Genomic DNA, 19,431 nt, shown 5'->3' on the forward strand with positions numbered 1-19,431 from the left:
TCAGGTTTTGAATTCCCATTTAAATATGTGAACATCAGTTCACAACTTAGATGTTTGTGTATCTATGTACCTTCAAAATACTCATATTTCATAGGCTTTTTCACATTAATATTCACCAACAGTATCACAAAAGTTCTTTTTCTTTTACATAACTGTAAGCAACAGTAATTCTAGAAACACTAGAGGAAAAAAAAGCATAGCAATGTCCACAGTTACAAGAAAAAGTGCACATTACTTGGTCACAATCACAGTCATTACTTGGAAAACTATATGTAACAAGTAGATATAAAATATCACCGATGCCTTAAACTCATTGTCAAAAAATGGAGTTACATAAAATTTTGTACATGAAATAAGGCAAATTTAGGAATGCACAAGAAAATTGTTATTCAACAAAAGCCAAACAACAGAACAGATAGTACAGTAAGCATAAACTAAATTACCTTTTCTATATACTTAAAAATAAACCTGCCATAGTGCACAAAGAAAACACCATTAATGTGTAATCAATATTATAAAATAAGAAATAGAGGGGTTGGGAAGAGTGGGGGGTGGGGGAGAGAGAAGAGTTTCAATATAGTTGCAGCTGCATCCATTTACATTTTTGTACAGTTTTTAGCTAGGCCTGGGCGTTATACAAATCATTCCAGAAGTGTCAGTGACCTTCCTCCATAAGAATTTTGTTTAAATTAAGGAAAAAATAATAAATACACACAAGAGTGCAAATTTTCAGATTGTCACTTGCAACCTCTTAACATTCATCACCTATATCCAATCACAACTCGAGGGACTTGTCTGGGACAGCAGCGGTGATCATGGAGTTAGATGAGCTCACTGTAAGAAATCAACTTCTCGTTTTGTTTTCTCAGTGATATGTTGTTTTTCTTTTAAAAAACCCTCAACTTTTTATTAATTGCTAATAAAGCTGCAATATATTACAGAATGGAGCTGAGAATGGTATGAACGCAGGAAATGCATGCTTCCTTTGGAAGGTATCCTGTAGATGACAATTTACAGTACACAGGGGAGAATTATCCAGCATCAAGAGTTACTCATTGTAGAAAGAATATGAAGTTGGGGAGAAGGGCACAGTCAGGGGGTCAAGAGAGGAAGGGGGACTTACAATAGCTCCTCAAAACATTTTCAGGACCAGTGAAAAAGTTTACCAAAGTAAAAATGAAAAATCTTGAATGAAAACAAAAAAATCTCTTGTTTTGCTTTTTATAAAAATTACATTTTTTTAAAATACAAGATCCTTTTAATTGCAATTGTGCCCTGTAGCAACAGGACATTTGGCAACAGTTTGCCATATACTGCAGCTTTAAGTCCAATGAGTCAGTATCACATTCCACTAATATTGCACTTGGATCTTGAACCATTTTTCAAAAAAACACCACAGCATCTTCTGTTTCCTCCACGTGTTAGAACGAGTTAATTTCTAGCCACTGTTTCGATATTTATGCTGACACACTAAGACAAAAGCAATAGGCTGGACACAGTAAAGTACCTCAGAAATACCAGAGGTCGAAGTTCACTTGAAGCACCTTAACACATCACTTTATGGATCAAGAACAGTGTGGCATTATGGTAATTAACTCTCCTAAAAGACTGCGCGGTAACTGAAGTGTGTGCTCTGGGAAATCAAAATGTCATTAGTGGAAACTCTGAGATAAGACCAGGCCGGTGTGTAGGTCACGTGACTCAGTTCTGCTGCAAAATCAGGTTTTCCAGTTCATCTGCAGAACGCAATAAAAAGGCAGCCGATTCCCGGTACCCTGCCACCAGCTGCCTTACAGCGTTGATTTCAGTGGGGCTCAGCTGGGGCCTGGAGCTTGTACTGCTGGAGGAGCCTGAGCTGCTTGCTAACTGCCTCTTCATACTGAGATCTGTTGGACCTGCAGGCAACAAAGGGAAAGAAAAGGCGGCTCAGATCCCGCTGCCAGAGACATTTCACCACCACAGGTTTGTAGTGACAAAGCCACAGCAGCAAAACTGTGGATTTGTACTCTCAGTTGAGTGCCAGAGAGAAGCAGCACATGCAAGTAACAGCCCAGTTACTATTCCCTTGACAGGAATCCTTAAAATTCTACTCACGTGACACAAGTCCTCTGCCAGTAGGAACTTAGCCTCTGGGGTATCCCAGCAGTGCAATCTGCTTGACCTGACACTGATGGGATCTGCTGCTGGCAGGCAGGCCATCTGCACACTTGCATTCATTATCACAGCGTACTGAACTTACACCCTCTAGATATCTATTTTCACAACTTTCTGTTGCTTCAATTAGCACATGGCCAGATTGTGAATCTCTTACTGCCATAGGTAACTGGTCATTCACTTGAATAGCCCCGATGCCATGTGTTAAATAGCCAGTCATGAATGACCTGATGAGGTTGGTGACAATCTGGCTGATATAGGTAGAAACACACTGTAAATTTCTTGTGGGCTGCATACAGCTGGCAATACACTGCAAGGACCCTGTAAGGTCTGAGCACTGGCAGCAGCACCACTGTGCTCTCATCAAAGAATACTCTCAAGAACATGTTTGCTACAGCAGAAGACAGCACTCCCGAGGGGAGGCTGCAAATTACTACAATTAAAGCAAACTGCTAGCATGAAGTCCACCTTTCTGGGGAACTTCCCAGGACCACAGCTAAGGTATGTGATGCTTTGATGAGGTGTCTGCCTTTTCCAACAGAACACTATTCAAAGTTGTTTTTCTTTTCTTTTTTTTGCCTGGAGATTTATTTATACAGGCAAAATTGGACTCAGGTCCTTTTCAAACATAAGGATGTCTATCATAGAATCATATCACAGAATCTTTTGAGTTGGAAGAGACCTTTAAAGGACATTGAGTCCAACTCCCTTGCAATGAAAAGGAACACCTACAGCCACATCAGGTTGCCCCCAGCCTCACCTTAAAGGTGTCCAGGGATGCAGCATCTACCACCTCTCTGGCCAACCTATTCCAGCACTTCACCTCCTTATTGTAAAAGACTTCTTCCTTATATTTAGACTAAATCTCCTATCTTTTCATTAGAAACCATTTCCTCTTCTCCTGTCACAACAGACCCTGATAAAGAGCCTGTTCCCTTCCTTCTTATAGCTCCCCTTTAGTTAATGAAAGGTCTCTATGAAGTCACCCTGGAGCCTTCTTTTCTCCAGGCTGAACAGCCCCAGCTCTCTCAGTCTGTTCGTGGAGGGTGGTGTTCCATCCCTCCCATACCTATGTAAGTAAATATCAGGAAGTTTAGTATATGCAAACCTGGATAAACAGCATTCATTCACTTGGCAATGTAGCAAATCTATACTTTTATCAGGCAGACAATCAGCCTAACCCCATATTAATCTTCTGCAAACTGAGATTAAGTTATCCCAGCAGTACATCTTGCTTTCCTATGAGATAAACGTCACTGCTCAGTTTCACCTGGAAAAACTGTGTCAGTGCCCAAGCTTTCTCATCACTGGCCCACTGGATACATGTTTCTCTCTAAACAGATTGGAATCATTATAAAATCTAGCATATTCAACTTTAGATTACTAATCACACCAATTTGTATTCCAGAAATGTACATAAATAGTCTCATCAGAACCACAGGATTCAAAAACATATTTGCTGGATTAAGCACTACTGTCAAGAGTTGCTCCAATTTCCAGAAGCAGAAAGTCTGGTCAAAACCAAGAATGTTTTCTTTCTTTTACGTTTATGCAACAGTATGGCTGAGACCACAAAGAACGCTGAAACTGCCATGTTTCCATTTTCCCTGAAGTTAATGAAAACCTCCCCTCTAGTGAAAGGAAAATGGGACTACACAAAGAAACTACTCAAACCAAAAGGGTCAGCTTAGATCTTCCTGGTTCCTGCTATGTAACTGGCATGAACACTACTTAGCCTTACAACTATATTATCCAGTTTTACACTAGCATCAATGAATTGACTTTAAATGACTTCCAGAACACAAAGGATAAATAAGAGGACAATGACCTCAGCGAATGTTTCAGTGCTAACATACACTACAGGCAAACTATCACAGTGGGAAGAAGCACAGAGGATACTTCCAAGTAAAACCTTAAACCAGCATAGAGAAGGGTATACTAATCATAAAGTCAGCTGGAATGAACAGTGCTGAGAAGCCATTAAAGACTTGTATATTTACTGAGGCAGCAGTGGAAAAGCTACCACTGACATATTGAGGGCATTGTGCTCCAGGTAAACCTGCTTTTAACTTTCATGCTCTTCCCTTGGTTCTCATTCATGTCATAGCCTAAAATGCACACACAATATAGGGCAGAATGGAGTGCTGTGGCAGAGCACAGGTTTTTTTTTTTTTCCTGAAAGGAAACTGAAGGGCTTTTCTCCTTAGTAATCTAGATTTTAAGTGGTTGAAGAGAATGTTATTAGAATCCTCACAAATGTAACAATGTACTCACAAGTACAACTCTCCACAAATCTGTAGTCAAAATGCAGACCTTGCCCTGTGCTCCTAGATATCCCAACTAACGATTATGAAGACAGCTCTCTAATTCCTCAAAATAGGTGTCTCTGAATCATAGACTCATTAAGGTTGGAAAAGACTTTTAAGATCATCTAGTCCAGCCATCTACCAACCACCAATATTGTTGTGTGCAAGTGCAGTTAAGAATTAAGAAATTAATTTCACTGGGCTATTTCAAACTATTTTTTAATTATTATTTATAAGTAGGAGGAAAACAGGTTTTTCATTCCCAAGGCAAGTTTTGCTTTGCTCTCAACAAGTAAACACTGTCCTTCTTCCCCTCAAAGAAAAGCATCCCAGGCAATAAAACAAAGAAACCCAGACACACAGAAAAGAGTTCTTGGCTATGGTTTCTGTAAGTGAATATACCTTGCCTTCCCAGGAAGAGAAGTTACACGTGCTGTCAGAGAACCAAACAGAAGGAAAAGAAGCCATGATGTGAGGACAAGGACTTCAGTTCTTTTAGTTTTGCGATGTGACCCCTATGCCTCACCTCCAAAGCTTGCCAATGACAGGCCAAGCTTCATATCTGGGACAATATCTCACTCAGACACTCATCTCATGACGTATTACACTGGATTCATCTTCTAATAGCCATGATAGACACTGTCTATATTACAGTTACTGGCAATATTACAGATTATTAAAAGATTGTTCAGGCTGTTTTATGTTAAAAGTGTTTTAGCTTATCTGTAGTTCTATCAGTCATAAGTAGTCCTTCAAGCAGGGAATCAACTTCTTACAAGGGTAGACAGTGACACAAGGGGGAATGGTTTTAAGCTCACGTAAGGAAGGTTTAGATTGGATGTCAGAAGGAAGTTCTTCACAGAGACAATGGTGAGATGCTGGAACAGGCTGCCAAGAGAAGTTGTCAATGCACCATTACTGGAGGTGTTCAAGGCCAGGTAGGAGGGGCCCTGGGCAATCTGATCTAGTACCACACCTGGAGGGAAGGTTGGTGACCCTACCTGTGACAGGGGGGTTGGAACTTGATGATCCTTGGGATCCCTTACAACCCAAGCCATTCTATGATTCTAGGTTAAGGAATAAATGCATCTTACTCTTCTAGTATTGATTTTCCTGTGTAATTTTGTTTAAATTAGCTATTGAAAAACCTAAAACTTAATACATTTCCACCACATTCCTTCACCCAGGCAAATAAATCACATAAATCATAAAATAACTGGTTCCAGTATACATTTCATATACCTCCATCTCCAGAAGCATAACTGGAGATGCCTAAATATGGAGAAAATTGAGAAGCTTACGCACTATTTCTCCTACGTAGAAGTATTTCCCCTTCATATGCTTAACAGTACTTATTATCCTGCCAATCGTCACAAGAATGGGGAAGTGTATTCTTAAATAGTGGGGAAAGCCTAATCTGAATTTTTTGCAATAAATTTTGTAGTGTTAAGGTCCTCCAAGGTAGTACTGCATGATTTAGCATATTATTTCCCACCCTAGAGTATTTCAGGACAATTAAAAATCCTATATGCAACCATCAACAGGTTCCACAGTGTCCATGGCGGTGTGCAAGCAAAGATCAAGCACACATTGTAAAGGTGAAAACTGGATATTTACTTCATCTATTTTCCTTAGTGCATGAGTTCAACTCATTATTCACCGCCCATATTCCTATAGCTGCACTACGTTCTCTTAAACAGTGGGATATACATATTCACAAGGCAGATCCTTTCCTTTATAATCTCTGCAGTATACTTTCTGAAGACTCTGAGATACGTTCCCTCTGCCCCTTGGAGAGGCCACCTGTCTGACACTTGAACACAGAAATATTGTACATTTACCACCTCAGTCCAGTTACACAGACCTAATTTCCCCTGTGAAGTGAAACAGTTCCTGCTGGAATCACATCAAGCTAAGTAGGAGAACTCTGAAAATCCACTCTTCATGTGTTAGACAACCACTTATCAAGTTAGCTGCTGGGAGTATCTGCCATTAAATACACTGTGGGCAAATGGCTTTTCTATAAGTTGCAGGTCTGAAATGAAGCTGGTTATTTCCTCATGCACTACTTTTAGCAAAACAATTTGTATTAAATTTCAAAATATGAGTCAGACATAAGAGATACTATTAGTGATTGCCTAGACAGTATCACCTGTCCCAGCAAAACTCCCTTTAGAATTGTATGCTGTGTTTCATTGCCTCCTACTACAATTCTGTAGCTGGATAGACAGAAATCTTATCATTACTGCTGAAGTAAAATCAATAAATGAATAATAAATATGCCAAGGATTCTTTCAGTATCTCTAATAATTATTAAGAATAATAAATCATGTTTAAAAGTTGAATGATTTTAAGCATCTAAGCTTCTATACTTTTATTAGCAGCTAAGGAACCTCTTTCAAAGAGTTTTTTTGTGTCATACTTCTCCATTTTTTTTCCTCATAAAAGGCTTCAGAAGAATCATAGAATTACAAGGTTGGAAAAGACCTACAAGATCATCCAACCATCCTCCCACTACCATTGCTACCACAAGCAAGAAGTGAATATTGTACTGGATTCACCTCTATTCCCACAGAAATAAGCAAGAAAAACATCAAAACATGCAGCTTTCCCAAAATCGGATGTATTTACTATTATAGGACTGTTTCATTGCAATATTATGTATTTGTCAATGTCTCTTGTCTTCCTACCTCTAAACAGAACAGATGTGCCTTAAACTGTTCTTATAAGTGTCAGATCTTCGATTGGGAATTCAGGGACCAATGCAATGGGCCTTTCAAGCTTCTTTCTCCCTCCTACACCCTTCCCTCTGGGAAACATATTTTTAGATAATTTAAACCGTTGCCTGAGAATAGAGATGTCAAAATACAAAAATACCTACAGCCACTGAACACCGTGCGTTTTCAACAAACACACTGGTTTTCAGTGACAGGATTATATGAGGCACTCCAGTAACATTTTATATCCATCACAGGAGATTAGTTATGTAGTATACGCTTGTCTTGCCTGTCTCCTGGACTTAGTACAAAGGCAGAAAAGATACCGTCAGTTTAATTCACAGACATTGCATCACAGTTCTTATGGTGGGAGCAAGACAATACTTGCAAATGCTATGCAGCTGATAATTTGAAGAGTAGAGGAAGAAATATGAGGATGATCTTAATACATAATTTAGACAGTATTTCATGGAGGGAAATTCCCACTTCTGCCACAACATATGTCAATATCTCCCAGCACTGCATTTTGCCTTTTTGAAATGGAACTAAGCACGCCCTCACAGATTCCTAACTGTATGTCTTGTTCTGCATCTCTGTGATAAAGAGAGGCTCCTTTGCCTTTCCTTTCTAGCTCCACTTTGATTTCAGAAGGATAGCACTGAAAACACAGAAAATTGTACAGCAGTAAACACGTAAAGAAATGCTGGAGAAGGCAACTGTGTGGTTGCCTGCTCACCCCCTGCATCATGGCCAGCATGGTAACCCAGTCAGCACTTTAAGAACTGGCTTGACTCCTGATATTCTCAGTTGGCCTTTTTTTTTTTTTTTTTTTTTTTTGTCTTTAATTACTTATTTCTACTTTATTACCAAGAAACCTCTACCAAGCATTCAAATGTCAAAGTTTCACAGACAATAATCTTTACAGCTTCACCAAATCTGAGCACGTTTTCTCAGAACAGAGAAAATCCCCATGACAACTCCCTCTGCCAAGTGTTGTTTGTGGGCCATTTCATAAAGGTGCTGGTGTTCCTTATAAGCACATAAATTGGCACACCTTCCCAATAACCTGTGGCTAAATTACTTTTGATGAAACAACTTCAAAAATTTTCAGCCTGCAGGTGACCTCTGGATGGAAAATTTCAAATTCCATTGAATTTCAAGTTCAAATAGTTAAAGCTTGGCAAGGTTTATAAACAAGGAAAACAAGTTTGCATAAAGGGAAAAATGGAAAAGACATACAGTAATTTTCATAGAATGGCTTGGGTTGGAATGGACCCCAAGTATCACTAAGTTCCAACCCTCCTGCTACAGGTAGGGCTGCCATCCACTAGTTCAAGTACTAGATCAGATTCCCCTGTATGTCAGTAACAAATATCAACAGAGGTTAACTTGGACTGAGTATGAGATAGATTTTACAAAACTACTACAGAGATCCTGCAGCCCGAGCTGATTGGATAATATAGTAGACTTTTCAGGAGCTTGAAGGACTAAGAAGGCTGATTTGCATGTAGGTAAAGCTGAGAATGGCCTACAGAGCAGGCCATTCTCATCATGGGGCAGCAGTGGGAGATGAGCAGAGTGACTTGCTGGGCAACAGGAACTTTGGCCAGGGTGTGAAGGCCTGCCTGAGGGAAAGGGGAATGCAAGAGACTTGTGTGGATTCAGGATCTGGTCAGAGTGTGAATTTATTAGGACTTGCCAGGAAGACTTACCTGAGTTGGAAGGAGACTGGACGTTTGTGGAGCCTGGGATGCAATGCTGAGTTGTGGCTGTAGTGGAAGTTGGCTGCAGATCTGTGTAGAGAAACAGAGACAGAAGAACTGCGTTGTCATACCATAATACAAGGTAATGTCTTGGGTGAGTCTTGCGTAGCCAGTCTACCATCCAGCCAGAAATGCAGGGGGTTTTTTTGTTTGTTTGTTTGTTTTTGTTTTTTACAGACATAGTTAGAAATAGCTGACATTTCTGCCTGGAAAATCTGACAACAGAGAAATTGTTCCCAGATCACCTAGAGGAAGCCCAGCAGTGGCAGTAGAAACATATTCTCTAAGGGAAAATGCTCCTTGGGAAACAAAGTGGTTGTAGACATCCAGTCCTGACAGCTGGCAGACACCAGGAGAGAATCATCATCATAGAATGGCCTGGGTTGAAGAGGCCCACAGTGATCATCTAGTTTCAACCCCCTTGCTGTGTGCAGGGTCAAATGGTAATCCATCAGACAGAGACATCCGGGGTGTTCCTAATTCTGTGGGTCTCTGACAAATGATAGTGGCAATTAAATATTTTGCTCCCAATGGAGTAGTTTGTTTCCTGCCCTCAAGCTGGATATCTCTCTAGGTATGCGGAGCTGGGTCAGATAAAGCCTCTGTGGCTGGCAAGGCAATTTCATTCACACTGAGATCATTCTGGAGCTTTTCTTTTCAGCTCTGTAAGCAGGAACTTCATCAAACTTAAAAAACAAGAATCATGGAAAGCCACACTTCTCGACAAGTAGTTCGCCTTGAGCATCTAGAAGAGTCAACAGTTTCTCTCCAACCTGTGTACAGGCTGAAATAGGCTCTGACAACCTGCAGATTCGTTGCTGTTCAGATGAAGCTTTCAAGCTGAGCTGGTTTGCATGGTTTAAAAATGAGCTGGTTTAAAAGCAGGGGGGAAAAAAAAAAAAAAAAAAAGGACTTAAAGACCACACCTTTCCCTGATGTGTTTATTTCACTCCCACAATAAAATAAGGGTCATTGTACAAGCTGCTGCTTGCTCATATTTAGCTGTTGCATGAAGGCTCACTCCATACGGTTGTGTAAGGAGCTAATTATGGATCTGTAATTTGCCATGTGGAAGGATAGACTGAGGAGGGAAGCACTGCAACAGCAGACACAGATAGTTCCCTGAGCCAAAGCCACCAAACTGTTTGGTGAGCAAACAGCAAAGTCTGTAAGATGGTATCAGTGTAGGAATGAACTCTATAGGGAAGGAAATTAAATTGTTAACTGAGTGGAAATGCCCAGAAATAGATACTCAAGCTACAAATTTTAGCTAGCTTTTCCAACTTCTTCCTTTTTCCTTGTTTTAGAAGATACACAAAAACAGACTGTGTTTGTTTATACGTGTATTCTGACTGAGATGTGTATTTATTCTTACACTTGTAAAGGTGATGAGAGCATTTGATTGGTTTCTGAACTGAAGAGGAAATGTGTTCTTAAAATTCACCTAGGTTCTAAAAGCAATTTGCAAAAAACTCTCAATTTTCCAGAGAGGGAATTAACAAGATTCCCCGAAATTAATAATGATTGAAAACAACCACCATATGAGATCAGTCAGAAGGGAATTTGTTACTACTCAACTACAACCCCAATCAAGAATGAAAAACCAAATATCCGTGAACATGTAGGAGATGATGATCAAATCCCAAATAATTGACCTCCAAATCCTCCAAGTTTGTCCTACAGGGATACTAGCTAATGGAGCTAGAGACTTTGCACTCAGTAATCCAGAGATAATCAGTTTGATTACTGATCGATTTTGTGTCAATGAAACTAAGAAACTTGTGGCATTCTGACTCCACAACTTCCCTAACGAACTTCTTGAGATGGCAGGTGGGACACAGATCTGCAGCCAGCTAGACTGTTAGCATTAACAACTGGTTTCCAAGTGCAGTCACACAGATAGTAAGTTTGTGCAGTTCTGGATCCCATGAGATCCCTGCAGAGAAGATGGACAACTCTGTACAATGCTGCAACTGTGCAGAGCCAACTGGAAGAGGTGCAATGGTTTACTTGGTCTTCCAAAGTTTAAAAAAAAAAAAAAAAAAAAAAAAAAAAAATACAGCCAAATTTGCCAGGGCAAGTAGGAAAAGGAGAGGAAGAAGAAATGTTTGGACATACATTACTATGCAACCCATAAGCATTCCACTGATTCCTGTATCCTGGTATTGCTACACAGTGGAATGCAGTGAACTCCCCACAGTTAAGTGACAACGTTAGCTGCGCAGTCTCTGGATTACAGGATAACCATTTTTTCCCTACAAAAACCATCTTCAGCTTTAATTACAACATAGCACTAGACTCCTCTACATTAACGATACAAAGAAAGCGTTGCTTCTAATCTGGAAGCAAGACTAATTTATGATGCCAAATTTGTATTTTTTTTTTTTTAATTTAAATAAAGCCTATACAGAAGTGACAAAATACCCTTGCCTAAAATCTGCAGTCCACTGTAAAAAGGGAATTACAAAAATGTATCCAGTTACAAGAGGTTTGAACAGAAGAACAGGAATACAACACAGTCATGATTCCACATAGCACAAAAACCACAGTTTAGGATTACATAGAACAATTCTGATGGGTTCTACGGACAAAGAAGATGCATGGGAAGATCAACCCTACCTATACTTGAACGAAGGAGCAAACGCAAACTGTTTTCAGTGGGAACTTACTTAAACATTCTCTGACCATAGTGTAAGAATGTAAAATAGTGTAAAATAATTTTAAAGTTCTTGTATATTTTCCCAGGAAAACAGATTCCCACAGTCTTACTCCTGTGAAAACGTTTGATTAGAAATCATATTAAACACCGCATGTGTTTTTCATTCATATGGAAACAACTGTAATCATCATTCACTCTCCAAGTGAAACAATTTTGCGAATTAAAATACTGCATTTTAAGAGCCTTTTAAATATATAGCACAAATCATTCACAGAAGAGAGATGAAGAAGATGCGACTGAAGGTCACCAGTATACCATAGGCTGCAGCCTTGATAACATTTTGAAAATTGCTTAGCATGCTGAAAAATGTAGGCTGTAGATGAACACCTCCTGTCTTGCCAAAGTTAGTCCACGCACCTGAAGCAGAAAACTCCTCAATGACTGAGGATTTTTCATTTGACACTTGTCATGCCAGATTCTTACCTACAGTAAATTAAGTTAGCCAGACAAACCATCTGAGAAATCTATGCTAATTCATTTCCTTCATAAAAAGTATGGAGCTTCGTGCTTTCAAACTCCAGCCACACAGCTTGAGTTCAGTCTCACTGAAGACTATTGTGAATTAGTTCCTTGAATCTGAAAGAGACTTGTAACATCCAGAGAACAAGGATTTTGTTTAGCAGTAGTCATCTGCAGGATTGCATTCCTCCTCATTATCCACTTACACTCCATGGATACTGAATCCCTTGGACTAGCTTTCTGTGCAGCAGGGTAAACATACATACACACAGAGACATATTTCATAAGGCAACTCACCACTGCTAGAAGCATCGTTGAGATTTAGCAGCCCACCTCCGAGCCCTCTGTAACTATGGTAACTGTAGGTCCCATTTCCATTGATGTACAACACCTCCTGTGTGCTAGAAACAGCTGATGTTGAGTAAGTGACCTGGGCTGGCTCCTGTTTGTACTGTTTGTCAGCTGGTGTAGCCTCATCCTGCAAAAACAAAGAAAGGTTTTGAGTGTTTTGTGTTTATTTTTTTTTTCCTTCATTTTACCTTGCATAAGAAGGGTCTCTTCCATTGTTAAGACTTCCCATGTACTTGCTTTCACAAAATTTTAATTCACGTTAAACAAGCACAGACATGTCTCTGAGAGGCAGAACAGCAGCTAATAAATAATCTCAGGTCTATGAGAAACCTGTATTTTTATTTATTTGTGCTCCATAGCCAAACATACTGTTTCTTAAAAGGGAAGAGGCATCCTCTCATCCTGAAGAGCTCACTGTCTCCTGCAAAACCCACCTCTGTCTAAAAATAGTATGGGGAAGCAAGAAAGAAGCCATTACTTTCTGACTACAGGAATCACTTCTCTAAGTAGGAAAACTGTCTCCTTCTCAATAAAAGAAATCAATGAAAAATGCTCCAAGTACTTCTCTTGAAGTATCATTCTCAGAAGTGACAGAAGGAGTAGAGAAACTGAATATAGTCACATTTTCCCTATTTGCAGATGGCTCAGATAGTGACCATGCCTACAAACATCAAAGGGCAAAGATGATTCCACAGACATGATTTGAAAGCATTTATAATCTTGCAATTGAGCAACAACTGCACATCATACATTTCCCTAACACTCTCAGATTACTTCTGTTATGCTTGCATGATATTTGAATGATATGAGATTGATTGATTGATTTATATGAGAACAATATTTAGCACAACTGCCCCACAACTTTCTCCTTGAGGAGATTGTTTCAGAAGTCTGTTTTTCTCCATCAGATGCTGTAAGTACTGCTGAGAGCCCCATACCTCCACTCAGACTCACAACAACAAGAAGTGAAAAAGAAGAAAAAAGCATTAAGATTGACTGTTTTATTAGATGCAAAAGGAAAACCATCAGTGTCTGACAAACATATTTCAGTAAGTTCAAGTAAAACAGATCTAAGGAGCTATAATATTGGGAAAAAAAAAAACCACAAAAAAAAAACCCAAGTTTGGTTGCTAAATATACCAAATTTTCTGAGATTGCTACAAAAAATTACAAACTTTTAAACATTTAAGAAACATCTATGTATATATCAGCAATGGAAGAATCAAATAGTTCAAACAGCATCCAGATTCTGTCGAAGAAAAAAAAAAAAAAAAAAAAATGGCCATGAAGCAGATTTCCTGTTTGCATTAGTCAATCTCACCGCCAGCTTTTCCAAGATGAAGAGATCCCTGCCTTTTAGTTATTTACTGGCTAAAGAGATTGGGCTGTAATTGAGATGACTCACAAGATAGAACATATATTATTAACAGAAATTTTAATATTTAATACAGAATGTTGAATCATCACATAATTAACTCCATAAACAATCAGAATGAGACCTCTTGGGCACTAATATGAGCTGAAGCTAAGCTCTGCATTTTTTTTTTTTTTTTCAAGTTGGACAAATTGGTCTTGTACACACTTTCTTAAACAATGATAGACTCAAGTAAAAATTACATGATTTTTTTTTCTTTTTGCAAAGAATTCAACCTTAATATAATTTACCTTTTAACTCCAAAGGCAACTGATATCTGCCATAAGAGATAACATATTAATTTCTACAAGAAAATATTCATATGTTATATAGGAAAATTCTTTCTTGGCAACAAAGCATAAATCACCCAATTCCTTAGCAGTCTCAAGGTTGAGATCCTTATTTCTAAAACTAGATGATCCTTTCTGCTATAAACTCCCTCAAGCCCTCAGTTTATGCTCATGAAAATTTTCAAGGGATCTTCAGCAAATTTACCAATACCCAGGCCACTATCAAGGGTGCAGAGCGAAGGGAACTAAATCATGTAAGCTGCCAAAACAACTAACTGTACAGACACAACTTATACAGCATATCTTTACCAATACATGTACCAATAACTCCAGAATAATTCCTGAACAGCCAAGAAGTGCTGTCCCACAGATGAGAAGCGCATCTCCTTATCCCATCTATTTGTGTACCACAGATTTGCAGTTCCTGAATATACATGCACTCTAGAGCCCCTCTTGGTCACTGAACCCACCATGTGAAGTGAACACACAGCAGTGAGCTTTTTTCAAAGCAGATGCACTGAGCTCGTGGAAGAGCACAACAGCCTGGCCACAGGGCTGCACAAGGCTGTATGCTGATGCATGCTAGCCTGTGTGTTGGAGCACATGGCTAAGAGGCAACAGACCAGAACTATGCCTTCTTGTTGCAATGCACAGTGAAGAGGTGTAAAATCTGGAATGTGAAGTCTTTGATAGCTTTGGTGGGGGGAACCTGAACTCAAAGCTTCCATCTCCTAGCAACCAGACTAAAAGCAAAGCTCTGGGAGGAGTCATAGTCTGAAGTTGTGCCACTCACTGAGTGGAAACATACAATTCATAGAACAGAGACAGCAAACAGTCAGGGAGCATGACTCAGGGATGCTTCCAGCACAGCTCCCTGTCAATACTCTTGACTCAGCATCTCCCTGTCACAGAATTCATCAGCTGCTCTGACAGTGGGATCCAAAGGCTTTGTATCAAACCATTTACCGCCACACAGGACATGTAGTGTGCCCTGTGCTGGGAACTCAGAAGGTAACCACATCCTGGCAGGAAAGACACTCCTAGGGCCATGAGATTGGTTCAACAGGATGCTGGGCATGGGACTCTTGGTTCCATGAGATACTTAAAGGTGCCTCCTTCTAAATATTACACACATTTTTAAAAGCAGTACCCAAATAATGACTAAGGCACCATTTGTTTCAGTCCTCAAGTTTCGGACTAAGTGCTTAGCTCAACACCTCAAGATGCTGAAATGTAGAAACAGGGTAGAAACTTTATTTGGGAGGAAAAGTAATTTAGACCTTGAGCATATGATCTGGAAACAGATAGAATCACAGAAATATAGAGATACCTCTTACATACATTACATGCTAAAATGCATATTATCTGTTCACTTGATAGACTGGAGTTTGTGACTGTCAACTTAGAGTATATCAGAGAGATATACATTTCATGTCTCACATTTATGCCTAGGTCTATATCAGGAGAAGAGATTTTTTTTTTTCCCCTTCAAATTCAAATAAGTTTCTAATTATTTTTATTTATTCCCTCATGTAAGCAATTAAATAGTCTTCTAAGGACAGCACATAATCAGAAAAGATTTCATGAACAATTGCATAGCCTTTATGCCAAGGAAGCCCTGCTCTGACTGATACTCTGAGCATCTAAGGAATAGTTTAAAGGGAAATACCTCCTACAGCAGCACAGATGTTAGTACAGAATGTCACAGCTGTGCTACAAATAATCCAACTGGCAGCATCCCAGGTCCAACATCAATGCCAGAAGAGATACAGTATAGACATCTTTTTAAGGAGTCTGTCTTTTCTGGAAAGAACTCTAGGCACAAAGGTTCCTTTTTGTTTCTTATCTCCTTTACCATCATCATAATAATAAAAGAAACAGCTTATTAAAATAATAAGGCCTGGCAAATTGATTCCATTCTGAGTTTTGATCCCATATATACACATACATATGCATCAAAAATCCTGTGCACTCCCATTAAGACAAAACATAGCTATTGCCTTGGCTGTCACTCCACTGTTATCATCAAGCACAAGAAGTAAATGGACAATGCCGACTGATCGAAAAGCTAGCAAAACTTCTGCAAAGGGAATGTAAATTGTAATATTCCAAAAATGGCAAAGATGGTGAGAGGTTCAGTTAACTTGCTGCTTTTGATGAAAGCCACTTTCTACCAGATCAAATTAATAGCTCCACAAATACCAGCTTTTAACCGCCCCTATGTCAAGGTGATTTTTTCCCACTCAATTAGAAAAAAAGAGAGACAAAGGAACACATTTTTGCCTCATGTTGCCTGACATTTCATTTTTTAATATATTAAACTGCTTAACGTGGATTAGTTTTTTATTCCTGTCAATAAGTACTGCTCTCACAAGACAACTTTGAGGCTAGAAAATCTTGAATGTAGATTAATCTTCAAACAGATAGGAAAGCCAGTCCTCTATTTCTTCAGCACAGGAAAGAACATATTCACTTGAAAAAAAATGAAACACTTTCACATTCTTTAAAATAATTTTTAGCCTCAATGGCTTGTAGTGGTGCTTTAGAAAAAAATTAGTGTTGCATATATTTTTCCCATCTGGGCCACACCAATTTATTTCTGTGACTTTTGATTCAAAAGTGAAATCAACAGAAATGCATGATAAAACTGTACAGTACTTTTCAACATATACCCAATTCATCCTCATAATACTCTTGTTGGATGGGCCTTTTATCACTGTTTTTCAGATAGTGAGATTCTGGCAACCTTAAGCTAGCATTACTACATCAGTGCTTGAGTTCTACAACCATAACAATGCAATGGCCTTTGGTTTCCCTAACTATTATTTTTTTTTTAAATAATGGAAAGAAGCCTGACAGGAACACTCTGCTGAATCTGCAGGGGATGGGACTGGCCATCAGCAACTGCATGCAGCAGTGTTGGAAGCAGGGCAAACCATGGGATTCCTGGCCCCTATTGCCAGGTCTGTAGGCAAGTCCCCTTCTGGCAACCCAGGCATTGCTGCTGTTTCTCCCTCCACCATGACATGATAGCACACATCCTGCACTCTGCCTCTTCACATCTGTTCCATGCTGTGCCTTCCAAATACCGATTCATCGCATCTTCCTTGCTTTTGCAGTTCCACCTTCTACCCTCCTTCTCAGTTTTCTTGCCCATAAATTTTAAATTCTCCTTTTCAAACAAGACAAGACTTTTGTTCCCTGATACCTGAGTAGTCTCAGCAACTCAAATCTTTTCATTTCCTATTTTGCATTTCACCACTGTTAACATTCACCGATCTGAGGTGCTCTCTCCCTCCCAGGACTTTTTTCAGCCTCAGATCCCCAGTATCCTATCCTTTTCAACAAAAGAAAAGCTGGCTTCTACATTTAACAAAAGTCACTCCTGTTTTCACTCCCATAGTATTTTTCGTTATTCACTGTTCACTATTCACAATCAGAAAGGTCAACACAATGGAAGGGCGATACAGGAGTATAGTAGCAAAGGGCCTAGTGCAAATGGAATGCTGTTATGAAGGAAAAGCACTCACCCATCTCTGAAGAACTAGGTTTGCAGGGAAAATTCCACAAGGAAGGGTTCTCCAACCAGAGATCCTCCCCCAGTGGCAGTCAGCTCTTAAATAGGGTCTAAGAGAGGTGCAGCCAGAATCCACCTCTTCCGATCACATGGGAGAATTGCCTTCACCTGTGCTCACAGGGCTGACCGGGTCCCTTCCCCAGCTGTTCAATCAGTGGTTCAGGCTGTGACTCAACAGTTACCATACAGACGTATCTGACCCTCTTTCTTTCACTTCTACTTTATTGAATCCCATTTCACAACCTCACTCTTTCCTCATCCTTTATCATTATCACTCTTGCTATGGTTCACAAATCCAGTGCACATCTCCTGTTTTCTGTTCTGAAACCAGATTCCTGTTACACCCGCTGAAATTCAAACATTCTGGTAATTTAGCAACTAAATGTCAATTGTGTAAGCATGGGCATCCAGCAAAACATCCTTGGCTTAAGTGACACCAAATGTACCATTACAGTATAAATATTAGATAGTATTATTCACCTATTTATTGTGAAATGGTAATCACATTTAAGGATCAAATTATCCTTAAAGGACAAATCTTTCCTCGTTTTTGAAAGTGGCTGAAGTTTTCTCTGAAATACTTCAATAGGTGGAAGACATACAGAACAGTAAACATCATCAAGTTATTACCCAACTGCATATCTGGTATGATAATAGAAAGTGTCAGTTAATCTTAATAGGTGATGATACTATTGACTGCCTTGATTACATGCATTGTTCTGATTGAACTTTGCATCTTTTTATTGGTTTTAAATGCACAACATTAATTCTCCTAGCTTTGACCCACCTTTTAATTTTATGACCAATATCCTGGAGGCCCAGAAACCTGAACAATATTATAGCATATCACAGGAGAGTATATTTTCCTTTAACACGGCAATAAGGCTGCTGATTCACTTAGCAATGAAATTCTTAGCAATAGTGGAAGTGGAATTTCCACAAAAGATGGATGTGAGGATTCATTTCAGTTTTGGTTTTCACTGCACATTCTTTCTCATTCCTCTCCAGATGCAAAGGCTAGTACTGGCATTATTATCCACTAAATAAAACCTGTTCAGGACCAGGGAGAACAAAATTAAAGACACACACAGTTCACTGAATTTGAAATCCAAATGAGGCTTTATGATAATTCTTTAAATAAAAAGAATCAGACAATGCAAAGTACTAAATATTTATAGTCCTTTAAAAGAATGACATCTTTTAACAGTATTAGAGGTGTTCTTACTCTAAATGTGATCTAAGCATGGAGGTAAAATGAGCGTAGAAATAGGTGGCATCTTTTCCTAGACCAGGAGAAGAACTTTTATTCCCTAAAGTAAATGTATTAAATGATATTACCTTTCTCAGAAAGCCTTATTTCTATTCTAGCACAATGTGAAAAAGCTAGATGTTTGGCTGAAGTCAGCATAGATTCAGTATTTGTAATGAGAACATTTCTACAGGTTTCCTGATCAATTTGCGTGCAGAAGACTTGTTTCACGTGACTTTGTTTGCGATGTTGCATATCTCAAAACTATTATTAAAAAAAAAATCCTACAAAATTCCCAATCTCCATAGTTAGGCATTCAAAATAAACATCTACCAGAGATTCCAACTACTCACAACAGATCTATTGCTGAAAACTGAAAATTTATTTGCTAGAATCTTTATAGTCTGTTTCAGAAAAATATTCAAAACACAC

General features: G+C 39.1%; 1 protein-coding gene across 4 annotated transcripts in view; it reads right to left on the reverse strand.

Moving 5' to 3' along the window:
- Window positions 1-241: 241 nt before the first annotated feature.
- Window positions 242-19,431, reverse strand: part of NOL4 (nucleolar protein 4) — a 186,128-nt gene continuing 166,938 nt past the window's right edge. For 3 of the 4 annotated variants that reach the window (XM_042869416.1, XM_042869415.1, XM_042869414.1), the window contains 2 exons: window positions 12,416-12,596; window positions 242-1,895 (listed from right to left, as the gene is read on the reverse strand). In XM_042869416.1, coding sequence (XP_042725350.1) covers window positions 1,702-1,895; window positions 12,416-12,596 — 375 coding nt within the window. In that variant the 3' untranslated portion in view covers window positions 242-1,701. Of the gene's footprint in view, window positions 1,896-8,889; window positions 8,971-12,415; window positions 12,597-19,431 lie in introns of all 4 variants that reach the window. The other variant, XM_042869413.1, reaches the window with a different exon arrangement.

This window comes from Lagopus leucura, unplaced genomic scaffold, assembly GCF_019238085.1.
Source record: "Lagopus leucura isolate 7727_CA_CO unplaced genomic scaffold, USGS_WTPT01 Super-Scaffold_100002, whole genome shotgun sequence".
NCBI lineage: Eukaryota > Metazoa > Chordata > Aves > Galliformes > Phasianidae > Lagopus > Lagopus leucura.